Genomic DNA, 18,529 nt, shown 5'->3' on the forward strand with positions numbered 1-18,529 from the left:
AGGGGGTATGGATGCGACCGGGAGGAAGGCCAGGGTGAATGCATCCTGACGAGCCCTCAGGATGGCGCGAAGACTGGGGAGAAGCAGGCCAGGAGGGGGCAGGTTTCCGTATTTGCTCATTTCAAAAGGGTTTGGGTTTTGTGTTTTTAGGCAGTGCTGTGGAAACCCACACAATCCTAAACTGAACTGAAAACAAATGCCCAGAGCATAAAGGAAAAGACAGAAGACACAGCTTTTCAAGTGTTTCTTTGCAATCCTTGAAGACGTTTCGGTAGCAGTGGAGACAGTACTGACGAGAGAGAATGGGTACAAGATAGAAAGTGAGACAAAACTTTGAAGTTCAACGGGCCATGTTCTCACTCGAACGAAACACATGACCGCTTCTTAAACGTCCTACAGCATCGCTGGGGGACGTGAACAATTTGCTGTTTCAGTGCAGAAGATGGGGAAACTGTAAATGGAGAGTCTTGGTTTTCTTCGTTTGAGTAGAGGGTCACCAAGGTAGAAACAGGTAAAAATGTGTAAGTCACTACTTCTTAGTCTCTGGTGTTCTCTCATAATGGAGCCACATAAATACCTACTTTCCTCCACATCCCAGCAGAAGGGTGCCAAGGCGTCAGCACCAACTTCTTCCCGATTTTCCAGAAGTAGGTAACAGGCCAACGCCCGGCCCGCCTCAGATGGAAAAGCAAGCTAGGGAGACCCGCTCCGGTGCTCTCGCCATTCACCAGCAGAGGGCGCTGGCACCCGGCTCCGGTCAACCTCAAGGATGTGAAGTTGACAGAACGACAGGAGCCCCAGTGGCAGAGGGACAGGGAAACCGAGTGCAGAAGGCAGCCCGGAGCAGAAACCTGGGACCCAAACTTCATCCCGAGAAGCTCCACCGACGCAGGGAAGAAAAGGAACGCTGTGACCTGACTGGAGCTCAAAGAAACAGAATAGCACATGCCACAGCTGGCCAGCGGGGTGCGGGAGAGGCCGTCCTACCCCGAAGGCGGAGCAAACCTCCCCCAAGGCTCAGCCCTGCAGCAGTGGGCGCGCAGGGGTGGCTTGCGGCTGACTGGCTCCCTGCGGGAACATGTGCCTCTTCAAGGACAAGGGGTGAAGGGACACCCTCTGCTGCACACACACGTTCCAGAAAGAGATACCAGGTGACAGCGAGAGCATTCTTTTTTTAAAAAAATGATGAAAAACGAGCAAATATATACAAAATACTGTCAATCTCTCCTGGGCCAACAGAGCAGCCATCAACGATGCGTCTCCTGCTTCCCGAGCTCTCCTCCTGCCCCCGGAACAGGCCTGCGGCACAGCCCAGCCTGTGGGTCTCCAGGGCACTCGTGCCACGACTCCGTGCGGCTCCCGTCCAGTCTCTCCCTGAAGACTCCCCGCACCGGCAAGGAGTGGAAGCAGACTGCCCTGTCTTCCCGTCCCATCTCCCCACACCCCCCAGAATAATACTGCTTCCGTGGGCGTCCCTCGGGTTGGGCCCCATCAGAGTTTATGCGCCAGGAGGGTGGTCAGCTTGATCTTGCCATCCATGGAGGCAGTGAGGCACGTCCCACAGTCCATGGCGGTGCTCCAGTCCACAGTGACCACGGGGGCTCGGTGGCCACCCAGGCTCAAGCAGCTCTCCAGAACCTTCTCATCCCCACCCAGCTGCAAGACAAGAGAGGCGGCGTCAGCAGGCACTGTTCACAAACACAGCTACTTTATTCACCAAACTGCCTCGAGCCTGGTGGCTGCTACCCCAATCTGAGGACGTGCCCGGGCACACATGCCCACCTTTCCAGAAGATCTCAGTTTAATTTCTTGGGCCAGGAAGCGCCTTCCCTACCTCAACTATAGTTACTCCTTCGTCTCAGGTGGAAAACAAGATCATACGTTCTCAAGGACCAGAGAATTTTCTCTGCCACCTTTAACCGGCACTCCCCGCCCAGTTCTTTTCCTACATGGTTTACTGCTCCCCAGCATTAGATCCTGGATCTGCTGCTCGGCTGCCCATTTGCTTCCCACAGGAATACGAGCTGTGGCACCCAGCACAGTGCTGGCACAGGCAGGCCCCTGAGGACACATGCACAGGCTCCCCCTCTCCCACCAAGCCCACAGCTATGAAGAGTCAGCAGGTAACGAGGAAGGGGAAGCCAGGAGCACGATGAATAATGATTAATCCGGCTATGGATAACACCCAGGAGTAGGACGCAGAAGTCTCTGGCCTTTGTGGAGAAAACATCTTTAAAAGTCATAAGTTATAAATCAATATCAAATACAAAAATAAAAAAATAAATTTAAATCATAAGTTGTTTAAAGATCATAAAAACAGGATCCAAAGTTCATTATATTCCTTAAGTAAATCAGACCCCATAACTGGCATTTCAAAAATTGTACAGAGGGAAATCTTCGGACCCATTAATTGGTTACAGAGCACGTCTGACTGCAAATCATCAGGCCATAGTGACCACAGAGGCTTGGTGGCCACCCAGGCTCAGGCAGAAACCCAGAACCGTCTCCTCCCCACCCAGCTGCAGGAGGACAGGAGAGGAGGAGGCATTTGGGACAAACGACAAAGGCTGATGGGACAAATGACAAAGGCTGATCAGGACAAATAACAAGTGACAAAGGCTCATCGTTACAAATACACAAACACATGCAACACACATAAAATCATACAGAGAGCGAAGTATAACCTAACTGAAACTCAATTTTTAAATAAAATAAACTACAATTAGGCTTGCAAACAGAAAGCTCTTATTTTTACAGCATCTCCCGACAGCAATTACAAGAAACTGCAGAGCTAATTTTAAGAAGGCCAAGAGCCACTAGACACATCATGTGTGGAAAAGAGGAGCCTCACTGATGGTAAACCCAGATGCCCCAGGGCCACGCTCCAAGCCAACAGTCTAGAAGGCTCCTGACACTACATCTCCAGAGTCCTCCTTACACCCCATCCCATTCGAGTGCTCTCACGTGCCTTTATCTCTGTGGGGCCCCAAGGCCTGCCTTCCTCCCTGTCTCTCCTCTGGCCTCAAATCCATAGACCACCCCCCACAACCTGCCAGGGGATCTTCCCTGAGGACTCGGCCCCTGCCCAGCTCCCTCCCCTCGGAACCCCAACACTACCCTGTCCCTGGTGGTGGTGTCTCGAGTGTGAATCCCAGAAGAACAGGATCGCGCTCTCTCCCCCACGTGCACTCCACAGCGCCTAGACCAACAACTGCGCACAGCTTCTGTCCACACCACGTGCGGTCCACTGACTGATGAGCCATGGCAATGAGGGCATGGAGAGCCCCCAAGCAGAGGACATTCCACCTGTGACTCTATCCCTACAGCCTAAATACCACCGTTAGGCAAAGAGTTAACAGTGAGGCTAAGAATTGGTTTGTGTGGTTACCATAAACATATGCTTAGGCTACAACTCAAATCCTCATCACTAGTCTGTTTGATAATATTAGTAAAATACAAGACGTTTATAAATTCATACAATTATATTTTACAAAGTACATGAACCAGAGAAACTCGGACACGAGAATTAAAACAAGCGTATAAACTGAGGGACAAAACCAAAGCGGACAACTTACATCATGCTGTGATCAATCACACCCCCAGATTTCTGCTTTGGCCATGGGACTGGAATATCCATGATCCATGGGATCCCCAATAAACTAATAAATCTATACCACATTAGAGTAACTAAAGCAGACCACAGAAAGCTCTTGCTTGTGTGAGGCATGTTCCCCAACCCAACACTCTTTCCAACCCTTCTCCCTATTTCTTCGTGTTTTCTATAATAGGTATTATTCCCAAGGAACAAAAGCAGAAAAGGTCCAGAATCTGCAAATGGACAAGCAGAGAAAAGGACAGGCGTGCCATACTCTGTCCCCACTCCTGAGCTAAGAATCGGCCCCCTTGCCCGGCCTGCAGCAAGGAGACCCCAGGAGCTATCCATCCGGGGTCAGAGGCTTCTCTGGGGCCACACAGGGCAGGGAGAGGGATGGAGGCCCATGCTCAGCCTGACCCAGACCTCCAGGGGGGACCTCCCTACCCACCGTGACAGCCCCCCCACCCCCGGTACCTTGTAGATGACTCCGCCCGTGGCAGAACATGTCAGCATGTAATTTCCCTCCGAGTCAAAAGCGAAGAGTCGGCCCCGGGGAACTTGAACCTGCTTGTAGCCGCTGTAACCTGACAGCACAAAGGGGCCCGTGGCGTCGGCGGGGAGGGTGTACTCAGACACCTTCAGGCCACTCTTGTGGATGTTCCACTGGATGAACTGCAACCACAAAGCACAACCTGAATGCTCTTCCAGAAGGAGCTGGCCGTGGCTCCCCGGCACCCAGCCCGGGAGGAGGAGCAAAGGTGGATCCCAGAGCAGAGGCCGTGGGTCTACAGCCCACCAGGAAAGGTGGCGGGATGACCCCTCAGTGCACCCCTGCCCAACACAACTTAAACATTCTTTCAGAGAAGAACATCTAGAAAGAGTCTGTAACTTCACATGAGAGCCTGGGCTTTCTCTCTGGCCTGACTCCAGGAGAGGAAAAGGGCAGGCAGCTGCCGTTGTTTGGGTTCCTGTCTCTGAAGCAGGGGAATGCTCCAAGCGATCATGACTATTACTGCGATTGTTGTTGTTGTTTCTAGGGTTAGAACCCAACCAGATCTTTCTGACTTAGAAGCAAAGAGAGGACACATCCCAAATATCTTCCCGATGTCTCCGCATTGTTATCAACTGAACATGCGCGGTATCATCATCAACTAGCTTCACGCACTATAGTGTATATAATCCTTTAGCCTACATCACGGACAGGCCCGTCTGACCACCTCTAACCTGAGAGTCCTACTCACATAAATAGGAAGTCAAGCTTTAATTTAAAACTCCCTTCCCACAGTTTTCAAATGAAGGATTTATTTTGTAATTACAGTTTTCAATGAATACTACAGGTACATCGTATAAAATCCAAATGTACCGGAAGGTACACATGAAAACCAAGACTTTCTCCCACTTCTGCCTTCCTGCCTCCCACCCCCAGCTCCCTTTCCACAGGTCCTAATGTGTCTTTCCAGAAAGAATAGACAAGGGGGCACTTCTCTTTGCTTTTATCCCCGGCTTATTTTACCTTTCTTGACTCCACTCAGGCCTATCGGCACTGACTCTAGGAAGCAAACTCTACACGTGATGCTGTGACCACCCAACCACCAAGGTCAATGCAGCACAACCCGGCCCTAATCTGGACGCCGCTAATGCACCTGTAGTGGGAAGAGTCACTTCTGCTACAAGGAGGGAGGCTGGGTTCTTCCCTTTCATAACCGCCAGCTCCCACTAAACTTGTGCAAACCTCACAACGGTCCTAGGAGACTGGTTACTACTACACCCCTATTACACACAGGACACGGTGAGGCAGAGAGGGGCCCAAGGTCACAGTGCCAGTAAAGGGCACAGTCAGGATTCATCTCACACACCCCCCCCCCCCCCCCCCCGCTTCTCTGGTGCTCTCTGGAATCTCTCAGATGGCTAACCCAGCGGAAGGGAAGTTCCCGATCCAAATCCGCTCCCACCTACCTTCCCGTCCTCGCCGATACTGTACACGGTGTTCTCGTCGTAACTGAACTCCACAGAATAGACCTCCCCGCAGTGGGCCTTCCAGCTCATGGCGCACTCGTGCTGCTGCATATCTGAGGCAATGAGGTGCCGCTAAGACCCCCGCCCGGGCCCCGGGGAGGCATCCGCCCCTGACAGAAGGGCAGAAGCTGTTCTGGAGGCAGAGGGCCTCCTGGAAACTACAGGTATCTCGGAGCTGAGCCCTGCCAAAAAGGCCTTTCAGTTTGCTAGTTCTCTCTGCCAATGTATTAATCGTCTGTTTAACAAATGTAAAATAGAAGCTTTTAACACTGGGTCAAAAATGAGGTTCAGGAATCTCTTGGCAGAGCCTGAGCTCCTCTGGGGAGCCCAGAAGTTGAGGGGGACACACAAATCCTTCCTAGGAGGCCTCCCACCGCTTCCTAGGTAACTTCCCACCAGGGCGCCTGGGGGATCTGCTGGACACAGTCCCTAGTTCCCTCCCAGACTCTCTGACCCGGAGTCTCCAGAGGCAGGTCTGCCTCGGGGATCCTCAAACGGCGACACACCTTTACCAGAGAACGCACGAGCCACGCCAAGCGGACGGCACGGCATTACTCTCACGTGTCCTCCTGGATCTCATTCAGGCCATAGGACTCGGATCAAACAGTCCGGACTCAAGGACTGCTGAGCCCCAGCACTCCCGGGGTCCCCCGACACTGACCGCATGCAAGGTGACTGGTTCCGGAGGTTTTGAAAAGAGCAGACTCGGACCAAAGTTAAGCTCTATTTCAAGCATCTTGAATTGGGCTTCTGCAGTAGCCTCTAGTCCAGCCGGCAAAAACCCAACTCTCTTCTCTGAGACACCGGAGGAGGGGACCAGACTGCCGTGAGCACACCCACTTACCAAACAGGCGGATGACGCCATCAGCCGCCCCTGTGACCAGCAGGTTCCCATTGTGATTGAAGGCCGTGCAGTTGATGGCAATGGGCTCGGGGTCCAGGGAGAACTGGAGCTAGTTACAAACAAAAACCAAAACAAAAAACAACTAACTAAATTGGAAATTGTAAAACAGTAACAACCCGAAATTCAAAATAGGTTGTCTGCAAGGGGAAGGGGGCCAAGAATGCAAAGGGCACACGAGAGCATAAAAAGCGTTGAAGGTTCCACTTTCAAACTGTGACAATATGTACGGGTTCACGTTACAGCTTCTCTTCTCATTACCCTATACACCTTCGATTGCAACATTCTTTTGTACGTACTCAGTATTTCATTAAAACTCTGAAGATAACAAGTGAACATAAAATTACGGGACGTGCTTTTGAGGAAAAGAACGAGATTAAGAAGGATCTAATTAAACTGGAGAAGGGAAAGCATCTAAGAGACACTGGAGGACAGATGTCTGCCAGACTGAGTGGGATAAGAACTCTCTAGAGAGGGGAGAGCATGTGGGTAGGGCCTGCGGCCGCAGGACACTCCACGAGGCCGAAGGGCGGGGACGGCAGACCGTGCAAGGCCCTGGGCCAGTGTGGGTGGGAAATCTGGAAGAATGGAGCGGTGTGACATGCCACAGGGTCTGCCATTCCCTCCGGTGGGAGGGCCGGGGGCGCGAGTCTAGGCTGCGTCCCTGGAAGTGCAGAGAAGTGGGCAGAAACACTCTGCAGGTGGGGCCGTCTGCTCACGGACTGACCGCGTGGAGTGAGGGAGAAGGACGGCTCCAGAGAGGCACCTGTTTCTAAGTGGAGCACATCTGGCAAGATGAGGAAAACTAGAGAGGAGAACAGACGTGGCAGGACACGGTGGTCAGGAATTCAGGCGTGGCCCTGAAACCTGAGCTCCAGGGAGACCCCTTGCTGGGAATATACACCATTTCTACAGGCAGACGCAGGGAGGTGCCAACTGGACCCTCGGAACACGGCCCGTCTACAGAACAGGGACCCTTCCCAGTGTCCAGTGACATCAGAAAACCATTTGTTCGAGGCAAGGGCCATGCCACGTTTGTGTCCTAAAACTAATTTTAATGAGCAACGTCACCGCCTTTTAAATGTGTGAGTTTACACATCCTTTCTCTCTCTAGGGGCTGAGGGTCACAGCTGCGGGGACCCACCACTTTAGGTGGGAACCGTCCTCGGCTCCTGAGGAAGGTGGGCCACGTGGCCCACAAGTCAGCTTTCACGTGGCTGTCACTTCTCAAGAACATGCATGCGTCCTCACCTCTTTCAGCTGCTGCTGTCATTTTTATGAAATACTAAGCTAACGGAATCAGAAAGAGAGTCCACATCTGTCTCCTAAAAACTAAGCCACTTGAATGCCTAATAATAAGCGAGAGAAGGTAATGCGAAAATGCCGTAAGATCCCAGCTACATGGCATTATGGAAAACGCAAAGCTACGGGGACACTACAAAGGTCAGAGGCTGCCAGGGTTTGGGGGGACGTGGTAGGACAAATGGGAGGTGCACAGAGGGTTTTTAGGCAGTGAAAACGGCCTATGTGATACTACAGTGGTAGGTACCTGTCCTCATACATTTGTCCAATCCCTGAGAATGTACAACACCAAGACTGAGGCCTGAGATCAACTCTGAACTTAGGGGATTAGGCGGTCACTGCAGATGCTCTGGTGGGGGACGCAGTAGGGGTGTGTCTACGTGGGGGCAGGGGGCATGTAGGAGACATCTGTATCTTCCTCCCAATTTTGTTGTGAACCACAACTGCTCAAAAAATTTTTAAAGCTTTTCAATATAAACAAAAGTAAACAAATTTTATAAGCCATAAGGGCCCTCTGATAGGCTGCGTATGACTTCTCAGCCGGGGGCACAATTCTCAATGACTTAAGTCGCTAGCAAGCTGCCCAACCTGAGTGTTACTGCTTTTCAACACTTCCACTTCGAACCCTCCTCACAAATCAAAATCAGAGGAGACCAGAGCAAAGAGAGGAGGCGGCTCATCGTAAAGACGGGAGAGCGAGCCCGGAGTGTGACCCCACACAGACCCACGGGGAGACCCACAGGGGCAGGGCCTGCACCTGCTGCTTCATGGTTTTCGTGTCCCACAGCAGCAGCTTGCCGGGAACCTGGTCAGTACCCTTGCTGCCGGTATCTGGAGCCGAGAAGTCCACCTGGGAAGCGAGGCTCGGAGCCGCGGCCGAACAGACGAAAGAGGCCCCGTTGGGGCTACACGCGAGAGACAGGATTCTGCAACAGACGCGGGGCTGGGTCAGCACTCCGCCGGCCCCCGGAGGCTGGTCCTGCCACAGAAGACGGGCCAAAAGGCCCGGCGCAGAAGCAGGCCCCCCCACAGAGCACGGCAGGGGTGGGCAGTGGCTTCCCACTCACCTGGGCATGTCGTCATTGATGCTGATCTCACAGAGATTCTTCTTGGCTTCTGTGTCATAAAGACGCACTGTCCCCACACCACTGCCCAGCAGGAGCTAGAATTGAGAAGGGGCGGGAGGCACGAAGGACAGAGAACAGCACGGGGCAGGGGGGGTGGGAGGAGGGGGAGTGTGTCAGGGAGGAGCACTGCGGGGCTGGGCCTACTCCTGCGAGGGGCAGGTCTGGGCAGGCAGTAGGGGCGAGGCCCACTTAAACACACCTCCACACAACCAGGTGATATCTGGCTACAACGGACCTCATTTAAAAATTACATGAAGACCGGGGCGCCTGGGTGGCTCAGTTGGTTAAGCATCTGACTTTAGCTCAGGTCACAATCTCGCAGTCCATTGAGTCTGAGCCCCGCGTCCGGCCCTGTGTTGACAGCTCAGAGCCTGGAGCCTGCTTTGGATTCTGTGTCTTCCTCTCTCTGCCCCTCCCCTGCTCACGCTCTGTCTCTCTCTCTCTCAAAAATAAAGATTTGAAAAATTTTAAAAAAATTACGTGGAGACCTTAGAGGTGACCTTGAACAGAAACAAAACTATAGAAGGCATCTATGAACTGGGAGAGAGAGAGAGATCACCTCAGATACACCTGGAAAGGTGCCGGCTGATTAAATGAGATGCTCTGATCTTCGCTCCCTGTCAGTTTTAAATGTCAGTTGTTCCCGTCCTTCCTTCTCCCTCACCTACCCGCCACCACCGGCAGCCTGCCGGGCCTGGGTGAGGCCCCGTTTGCATGTTCTGGGGACAGCTCTGGCTCTGGGCCTGTAAAGGTCTCCAGGAAAAATACAAGAGGCTATCCTTGCCTTCAGGCATTTGTGACTGATTGGGTAAAAAGCTTAAAAGATAATAATGGGTAATGCCAGAAGAAGAACCAGAGGCAGGTCTGAGGGTGTCCCCCAGGAATATTACCTATATTCTAACTTCAAATTCACACTGGCAGATAACACTTGTATAGGCTAAGTCCTGAGGTCCTAGTAGCATAAGGATAATCCCTGCAGGTTGTCAAAAATTATTTAAAAAAACAATGAGGTTTGCCCCTTGGGCTGCCTTGCATCATCTCCTCAAAACAGAATACAAGGAAAGAAAACACTTAAATCAACTTGACCTCTTCAACTGCAAATCCTCTCTCAAGTATTAAAAACGTCCAGAAAGAAAAAGAGCGCTGTGCTAACAGCACTGTAGTAGATGTGTGGGGACCCCAAATAGGACACCATCCCCACCAGCTTCAGCCACTTCCCAGAGTGCCTGGCCCGGGGAGGGGTCTTGCAGGAGGAGGGGCAGCTGGGAACATCTGTGCTGGGCTGTCAGAGGGGACAGACGACAGGAGCTGATGGGGGAGAGCAGGGGGCAGGAGAGACACTCACCAACTGGCAGGAGCGTCCTGCAGGTCCCATGACCATCTGATTTCAATTCTTGCTAATCCAATAGCTTCCCTGCCGCCCCCAAGCAGGAGCCCTGATCGGACAGTCTGGAGGTGTGCCCCCCCGACTCCCAGGAAGAGAGAAGGGAGGGGCCTGGCCTGGCTGCCTCGGCTCAGCCACTGGTGCCAGAAGCTGGAAACTCCTCACTTAGACCGCAATGAGGCACGCATCGCTCGTCACTCACCAGCCTGTCCCGCTTGGTGGCCCACTCCAGAGAGAGCAGCGGCGACTTGGAAATGGAGGACGCTTTGGTCTGCATGATGGGATTGAAGGACCATACTTTGATGACCCCGTCCACGTCTAAGCTGGCGACCCTCCTCCCCGAGCAGTCCACTCTAAGACAGGAGAGAGAAGGAAGCTGTTACCATCCTTGCCTCAGCGCACCGTCCTCTTCAGCTAGTGCCCAGACTGCTTTGCTGACTTCTCAACTGTTTCTCAAACCGCCTACACGCCAAGGATGGGTGTGGACTACTTCTAGAAGTATTCATGTGTTTGGTCGCCCAGGAACTGCTTACAAAGGACCTAGTATGTGCTGAGCCCTGTGGTCCAGGACGGGGACAGAACAGCAGGGAAGGTAGGCACGGCCCCGGCCCCGAGCACTGGGGTGCCTCCTGCATCACACTCCAGAGCCATCGGCTCCCGGGGCAGGGAGGACACTCACTGTCTGAAAACTACCTTCCGTGAGGGCTTCTTATAAAGATCAACCTTTTACCACGTGTGACTAAAACCTTATACATAAATATTTACCTAAAAGTACAAACGTGAGGCAAATTACAATGAAGTCTTAGGGAGTTCCAATAAAAGGTAGCCTATTCCTGAGACTCCAGAGTCCCACAGCTAGAGAGGACAGAGAGGCTGCCCAGGCCAAGAGCAGCTGTTCAGCCCTCCTGTGACTCTGGAGGGACGGCCACAGTCCTTCGGGGACCAGCCCACCACGCGTACCTCCTGTCTGCCACACCTTCGCACACACAGCCTCGTAACCCAGGCTTCCCAGGGAGACCAGCCCCCGCCCCAGTCAGCACTTTCCTGCCGGGGCCTTGCCCCCAGACCCCCACCCACCTGCAGTGCATGATGGAGGAGTGGTGCTCCCCGTACTCCTCCTGCCCCAGCACAATGAACGGCTGCTCAGGACGGACCCCTCCTCCCTCGGCGCTTGCTGCGGAAGCCCGCGTCAATGTCTCCAGCGCCTCCACGTGGAGCTCTGGGCAGGACTCGGCCTCCGGGCCACTAGTTTCAGGCTTCTTCTCTGCACTCTGTGACAGGCAAAGTGGGGACGAGTTACCTGCGAAGGGTCTGCACTGGGCCCAGCCATTCGGGGACACACTGCAGGACATCTAGGATGCCGGGCTACGGCACGCTGGGGGGGCTCTCATGGGTACAGGGTCTGTAGACCTGTAGAAAGAGCTCCGAACGCCAAGAGCAGCACCCAGCTTGCCCCAGGAGAGGCAGGTTCCCGCTCTGCTGATGGCCCCTGTCTAGAGACCCTGCTGAGGGAGTAGTGGGCCATGGGTACCCTCTGCCTGTCACAGCTGACAGGACCCAGGACTGGCCGACAATAAAAATTAGTGAGAACCTACTAGGTGCCAAGCACTGTGTGACCACATTTGATTCTCATTTAATCCTTCCTGAAACCATCTGAGATCCTATGATTAACCCCATTTAATAACTGTGGAAACTAAAGACTGAAAGCAGAAGTTAAATAACTTACCCAAGGTCAAGAGCTGGCAATGGGCAGGACTCAGATGTGAAACCAGATCAGAGGCAAGCCTAGCCCCTCACCAGCATCTCCCCCATACCAACCCGCACCTCCTCCTGAAAAGGAGGTACCAAGAGACTGAGGTAACTGGCCGGGCAGAAAGATAGAGACTCAAGGACAGCAGCAGAGGCCGGAACAAGGCCGGGCACCAGAAGGCACCTGCCCCTCTGCCACCTGGCGCGTCCGCAGCTGCCCTGGTCTCTGCCCCCCTGGTGCACTAAATGCTGACCGCCATGACTACTAGCCTTTCACCCACACATAACCCAGGCCAGGCGGCATCAGCCAGGGCAATCTCCACCAGCCCCTTGGCTCCCAAGGCTCCTCTAAGTGCTCCTTAGGGTAGCAGAAACCACGGGTCTACAGGATAAAAATAACAGAGGAAGAGAGACCTCTGAGCTCAGACAGGTGCCTTCCAGGAGCGGCCGAGCTCAGGTGTGCCTTTCATCCTACGGTGTCGGAAGAGGACAATCTGAGATCAGAGGCTTAAGGGTCTATGCCATCAAATTGGAACCGGCACAGGGCTGGTAACCGGCAGCAGTGCTTTTAAAAGTAGTCCCGATCACGAGATAAATGGTCAACAGGATGACTCAGCCAGTAAACCCCTTGGGTTTCTCCTTTCACGCTGGAGTAGGTGACAGAAAGAGAAGCAGCTTTACTGCCACAAAGAGTAGACTCTGACCCATTTCCAGGGTGAGGAGAGTCCCGGGGTTTAGCGTGGCAACGGCCCGGGGCCGCACCACTGTGTGTCAGCACAGCATCTCCAGCAGGCGATGCAGGAGAAAGGGAGGCTGTGAAGGGGCAAGGCTGGGTGATTCTGGCCTAAACCAAGGGAAACAGGCCTCTCCTGCCAAGCCTCCCAGAGCCTCTGACACGCTAGCCGTATTACGTAGAAGTCAAGAGAGGTACAGGCAGGCTCTGCGCCACCCCACCTCCTTCCGTGGTCCCCAACGGTAGCCACGGGGATGTCCCTGCAGGCACTTGTGTGATGCCAAGACTGAGCCATACCTGCAAAGTCATAGACAGAAGCTCCTTCCTTTCTTTGCCGTGATCCTGCAGGCGCCGCTGCCGGTGCTGGGACCAGCTGGACTCCCCAGAGGCCAGCCCGCCGAAGAGGCTCTTCCCGTCCTTGGGCCCACACGCCGGGTCCCTTCCCTTCGCGGTCTACAGGACGACATGCGGGCTGTGAGAAGTCACTTGCTGCCTGCGCCCAGGCCACAGCACCTCCGCTGGGGGGAGGGGGAGGCAGAAGCCAGGGAGCAGCTCCTTCAGCCCACAGCTCCCGGGAAAGGGTCCTCCCGGCCAGAATGCTCTGATCTCAGCCTACAGGCTAAGTCCAGAGTGGAGCACGAGCAGTGTGGACGCCCCCCTTTCTGTTCTCCCTGTTTTAGGAGGTGGTCACCAACACTCCTTAGCCTGCCATAAGCATCACCTGGAGACAGATGCACACATTTCCTTCCTCTAATCAGAACAATTAACTTTAGTGAAGGGGGAGGAGACCAGTGCATCCTAAGTGATGATTATGAGGCAAGTCAGGTCCTATGTTGTAAACATCTTCAAGCAACCGTATGTTTGGACAATACAAAAAAATGTATGCAACATACAATCACCTCCCTGGAGGCAAAAATGAACACGATACCCGCTCTTGTTTTGGGCCAACCTAATGACTAAGCCAGCTAATGTTAAATATCGAGGTATGTGGAAATGATTACTAGAAAACCAGAAATTCTTAACAGAAACTGTTGGAAACTCAAGGACCTATGAGCAAGATAAGAAACTGGCAGGAAAGAAACTGGCATCTTCTGGCCCCTTTTCATGACAAGAGTGATAAAGTCCACCAAGGCTATATATATATAGCAAATGAATTCAATAATCCTCACCCTGCTTCCATGGAGAGAAGATTCGTAATCTACAGCCTCTTAATTTTTATTTATTTATTTATTTTTTTAATATTTATTTATTTTTGAGAGAGAAAGAAAGAGAGCAGGGGAGGGGAAGAGAGAGAGGGAGACACAGAATCTGAAGCAGACCCCAGGCTGAGCTGTCAGCACAGAGCCCAATGCAGGGGCTTTAACTCACAGACCATGAGATCATGACCTGAGCCAAAGTCAGACACTTAACTGACTGAGCCACCCAGGCGTCCCTCTAGAGCCTTTTTAATTTTTTTTTTTTAATGTTTTATTTATTTTTTAGACAGGGAGAGACAGAGCATAAACAGGGGAGGGCCAGAGAGAGGGAGACACAGAATCTAGAGCCTTTTTAAAAGGAGTTGTCACCACATCATCTTTCCAAATTATCTGGCTGGGTTTTTCCCAACCTTATTCCCACAAAGTGTGATGCTCAAAACTGCTCCTTCCTCTGCCTTATTTTATATTCTTAGCAAAGGGATTTGGATGCAAACAGCCACTCAGGTTTTAGACCTGAAACCTGCACGCCATTTGCACATAAGACATAAGTCAAGAGTATAAGCTTAACCAAAGTCCACTTGTTGTTTTCTACTTCTATTTATTATTTTTTTAAGTAGGCTTCATGCCCAGCGTGGAGCCCCACATAGACCTTGAACTCATGACCCTGAGATCAAGACCCGAGCTGAGATCAGATGCTCAACCGACTCAGCCACCCAGGCACCCCGTTTGTTATTTTTTATGTTAACACTAAACAACTTAAAATGATTAACACAGGAGTGCCTGGGTGGCTCAGTCAGTTAAGTGTCCAACTCTTGGTTTCGGTTCAGGTCATGATCTCGCGGTTTCGTGAGTTCAAGCCCTGCGTCAGGCTCTGCACTGGCAGCAGGAAGCCTACTTGGAATTCTCTCTCTCCCTCTCTCTCTGCCCCTCCTCCACTTGCACTGTCTCTCTCTCTCAAAATAAATAAATGATCTTAAACACTTCTTTAAAATAATAAATAAATAAATAAATAAATAAATAAATAAATAAAATGATTAACACAGACTCCTTGGAACCCTGGAGTCATCAGAGGAGTTAAAAAGGAAATTTTAAAGAACTATTAGTTCATGTAGAGCCTAACTGAGGCTGACCTTCAGGGTATTTGTTATTTCTGTTTTTCTGACTGAGGTGATCGTCAGGGGTATCAACTTCTGCTTGAGACAGAACTTTCTTCTAGGGAAAAGTATTTGACTCTCCACATTCTGCCTTATTCTGAGAGAAGTAGGGTTCTCAGTCAAGATAAAAGAAATAACCTAAGAAGAAAACCAACAGTAACAATAACCAATACATGTTATTCATTGAATGTTTACCATAGGCAAGGCACCATGCTAATAAGAACTAAGAACTTGCGGCACCTGGGTGGCTCAGTCAGTTAAGCATCCAACTTCAGCTCAGGTCATGATCTCACAGTTTGTGGGTATGAGCCCCACGTCAGGGTCTGTGCTCACAACTCAGAGCCTAGAGCCCGCATTAGATTCTGTGTTTCCCTCTCTCTCTGCCCCTCTCCCACTGGTGCTCTGTCTCTCTCTCAAAAATAGGTAGACATAAAAAAAAAAAAAAAGAAAAAGAACTAAGAATTTTACAAATGTCCCCTTAAAATAGAGATGAGGGCATTATTTTAACACAAGGAACGGAGGCTTAAGTTACTGCTCGTGTAGGGAAAACTAGACAGAGGTGGAATTCACGCCCAAATCTGACGGCAAACCCCATGCTCTAAGAAACCTAATGAAAGCAATATCATGAAAAGAGCACAAAAAAAAGTGACAGTGAGTAAAAAAGATAAGAAATATCCTAATTCCAGAGCTAACAAAGACAAGGCCCTTCTCCATTTCTATCCATTTCTGAGAAGTAACCCATGGTTCATGGAACACGGAAGAGGTTCCACAGCTTTAGAAAGTGGGAGAAGACTTCTCTTACCTGCCCAGAAGTAAGAGATGGTCAAGATAACTGTTAACAAAGAGGTCTTGAAACCATGGTGTACTTCACATGGTCCCGGGGGGGCAGTACTCACTCCCTGAGACGTGACACAATGGTGCCAGGCCTCATTACACCAATCCATTGATTCCTCTCTCTATCTCCAATCAACAGGGCAAATCAGACTGAAGAATTCCACAGGCGTGGCTATGCTTGGATCAGACAAAATAGACTTTAAGCAAAAGACTGTAATAAGAGACAAAGAAGGTCATTACGTAATGATAAAGGGGTCCAACCAGTAAGAGGATATGATATTTTTAAGTATTTATGCACCAACAGAGGAGCATAAATATATAAAGGAGCAAATATATAAAGCAAACATTAGGGAGAAATAGGCAGCAATGCATGTTAGGGACTTCAGTACCTGCCTTTCCACAATAGAGATATCATCCAGAGAGAAAATCAATAAGGAAACATTGCACTTGAACTATACATTATATCAGATGGACTTAAAAGACATAGAATATTCCATCCAACAGAAGCAGAATACACATCATTCTTAAGCACATGGAACATTTCCAGGATAGATCATGTTAGGCCAGAAAACAAGTCTTAACAAATTTAAGAAGATTGAAATCATATCAAGCATCACAACAGTATCAAACCACAAATCAATTACAAGAAGCAAATTTAAAAATTCACAAATATGTGATGATTAAACATGTTCCTGATCAATGGATCAAAGAATAAATCGAAAGAGAAATTAAAAAAATATCTTGAGACAAATGAAAATGGAAACACAACATACCAAATCTTATGAGATGCAGCCAAAGTAGTTCTAAGAGGGAAGTGCATAGCAATAAATGCCTATATTAAGAAAAAAGAAAGATCTTAAATGAACAGTCTCCTTAGGAACTAGAAAAACAAATGAGGCCCAAAGTTAGAAAAAGGAAATAATAAAGATCAGAATTAAAATTAATGAAATAGAGACTAAAAAGACAATATAAATGATCAATAAACAGCCAGTTTTTTAAAAAGATAAAATAGACATTTATCAAGAGAAAAAGAGGGCTCAAATATAGAAAAGGAGAGCTCCAAAATATATCTCTAAAAGTTCTAACATTTTGATAGAAAAGACCAAAAAAGTCGGCAGTCGAGGCCATGTTTTCTGAATAAAAGGTGGCTTTGGCAACCCTAGAGCTAGCTACATAAGCAGTGGAAGGAGAAGGAAGATCAGTTTCCCAGGTTGACAGCTATTTTCCAAAATAATGGGATCCGGGCAAGTGAGGAAGTCTCAAAAAGCCTGGAACAACTATTATGCAGTTTTGACAGATTAATCAACCTGACCAAGAGATCTTTACACTGGTAACTCAGAAGAAAAGGGAAAAGAATCCATATACTATTGCATTCATGCCCTGGAAGTACACAGACCACAGGGGATCCAGCCTGGAGACGAAGGGGGGGAAATGCTACAGAGGGCAGGCAGGTATTCTGTGGCACTCTTTTTCTTCCCTTACTCGCCCACTATATAGGAGAAATGGTGTCTTTTCCCTTTTCAGTGCTAAGTCTTAAGAGCGTTCAATTAGCCCATACCGATAGAATAGAGAGGCTTGGGATGGACTTCAAATTCCCTTAGCTGACACAAAAGCCACGTGTAGTGCTTCCCCAGCAAGGACAGGAAATGCAACATTAAGAAGTGCAAAGGCAGTGCTTGCCAAGTCAAGACAGCAGGGGAGCTGTCCAGTAGATCATCAGGTAAGGGCTGGACCATACTCCAAAATGAAAATTCAAACAGGTGTTAACAAAAGGCACGACAACAAATTAAGAAGAACTACCTTCTTCATGATAGGGTAGTTTACAGCAAGAGAGCTATGGACCTACACGTGACCTATCAGATCCTGCTTAAAGAGAGCTTCTCCCTCAAACAGATCTCAGTTATTCACTAAAGAAGGGTGAACAACACCAACAAAAAATAAGGTGCTAAAAGCTGATGAATGCAGCTCTCCACAAAACACTTTAATAAGTAGGTTAAAGTAAACTTGTGTCTCGCTACAAATGTACATAACTCCAACAGTGTTTACTGTGATAATACTGGTAATCCACAGTTGTAAGAGCGAACCTCATCAAAGTCTCAACTACCAGAGTTATAGAACAGTCCAAATGGCCCAGATTAAATTCTGTCATATTCTATCACAACCTACCTGTCTCCTACAGTTCAGAAGAGATATTTTAACCTATGTTCCATCATTTTGCCTTTGCCTTTCTCTCTGGAGAAAGACAGAATTGTCACTGGCCTGAACAGTGTTTACCAGGTGGTCATCCAAATGGGGCAGGACACAAATTCCAGTAATCTGGTCTTGCCTGAAGTAAAAATAAAGCCACCCAGAAGACAGGCCCTCATAACACATAAAATTATGGAACAAGGGTCGTGGAAGAGGACCCCCTTTTCCTCCATCCCCATACAATCCGGGCACACAGCCCCAGGGGCAGCTGTCACTGACGGCTCAGTAGCTAGGAAGTAATTTGATACTAATAAGAATTACAAATACAGAAGTTTGCTTTCTTTACATTAC

The 18,529-nt window shown here is 50.0% G+C and overlaps 1 protein-coding gene across 1 annotated transcript in view; it reads right to left on the minus strand.

The window, feature by feature from the left end:
• Positions 1 to 229: 229 nt before the first annotated feature.
• WDR91 (WD repeat domain 91) overlaps positions 230 to 18,529 on the minus strand; it is a 28,218-nt gene continuing 9,918 nt past the window's right edge. Inside the window, exons 7-15 of the mRNA XM_053897302.1 lie at positions 13,105 to 13,260; positions 11,403 to 11,596; positions 10,528 to 10,678; positions 8,882 to 8,976; positions 8,572 to 8,740; positions 6,456 to 6,564; positions 5,552 to 5,664; positions 4,070 to 4,267; positions 230 to 1,656 (exon numbers count right to left, since the gene is read on the minus strand). Of these exons, the coding sequence (XP_053753277.1) occupies positions 1,492 to 1,656; positions 4,070 to 4,267; positions 5,552 to 5,664; positions 6,456 to 6,564; positions 8,572 to 8,740; positions 8,882 to 8,976; positions 10,528 to 10,678; positions 11,403 to 11,596; positions 13,105 to 13,260 (1,350 nt within the window). The 3' untranslated portion in view covers positions 230 to 1,491. The remainder of the gene's footprint in view (positions 1,657 to 4,069; positions 4,268 to 5,551; positions 5,665 to 6,455; positions 6,565 to 8,571; positions 8,741 to 8,881; positions 8,977 to 10,527; positions 10,679 to 11,402; positions 11,597 to 13,104; positions 13,261 to 18,529) is intronic.

The sequence above is a fragment of the Panthera pardus genome, unplaced genomic scaffold (genome assembly GCF_024362965.1).
Source record: "Panthera pardus isolate Hobbes unplaced genomic scaffold, ASM2436296v1 HiC_scaffold_8, whole genome shotgun sequence".
Taxonomy (NCBI): Eukaryota; Metazoa; Chordata; class Mammalia; order Carnivora; family Felidae; genus Panthera; species Panthera pardus.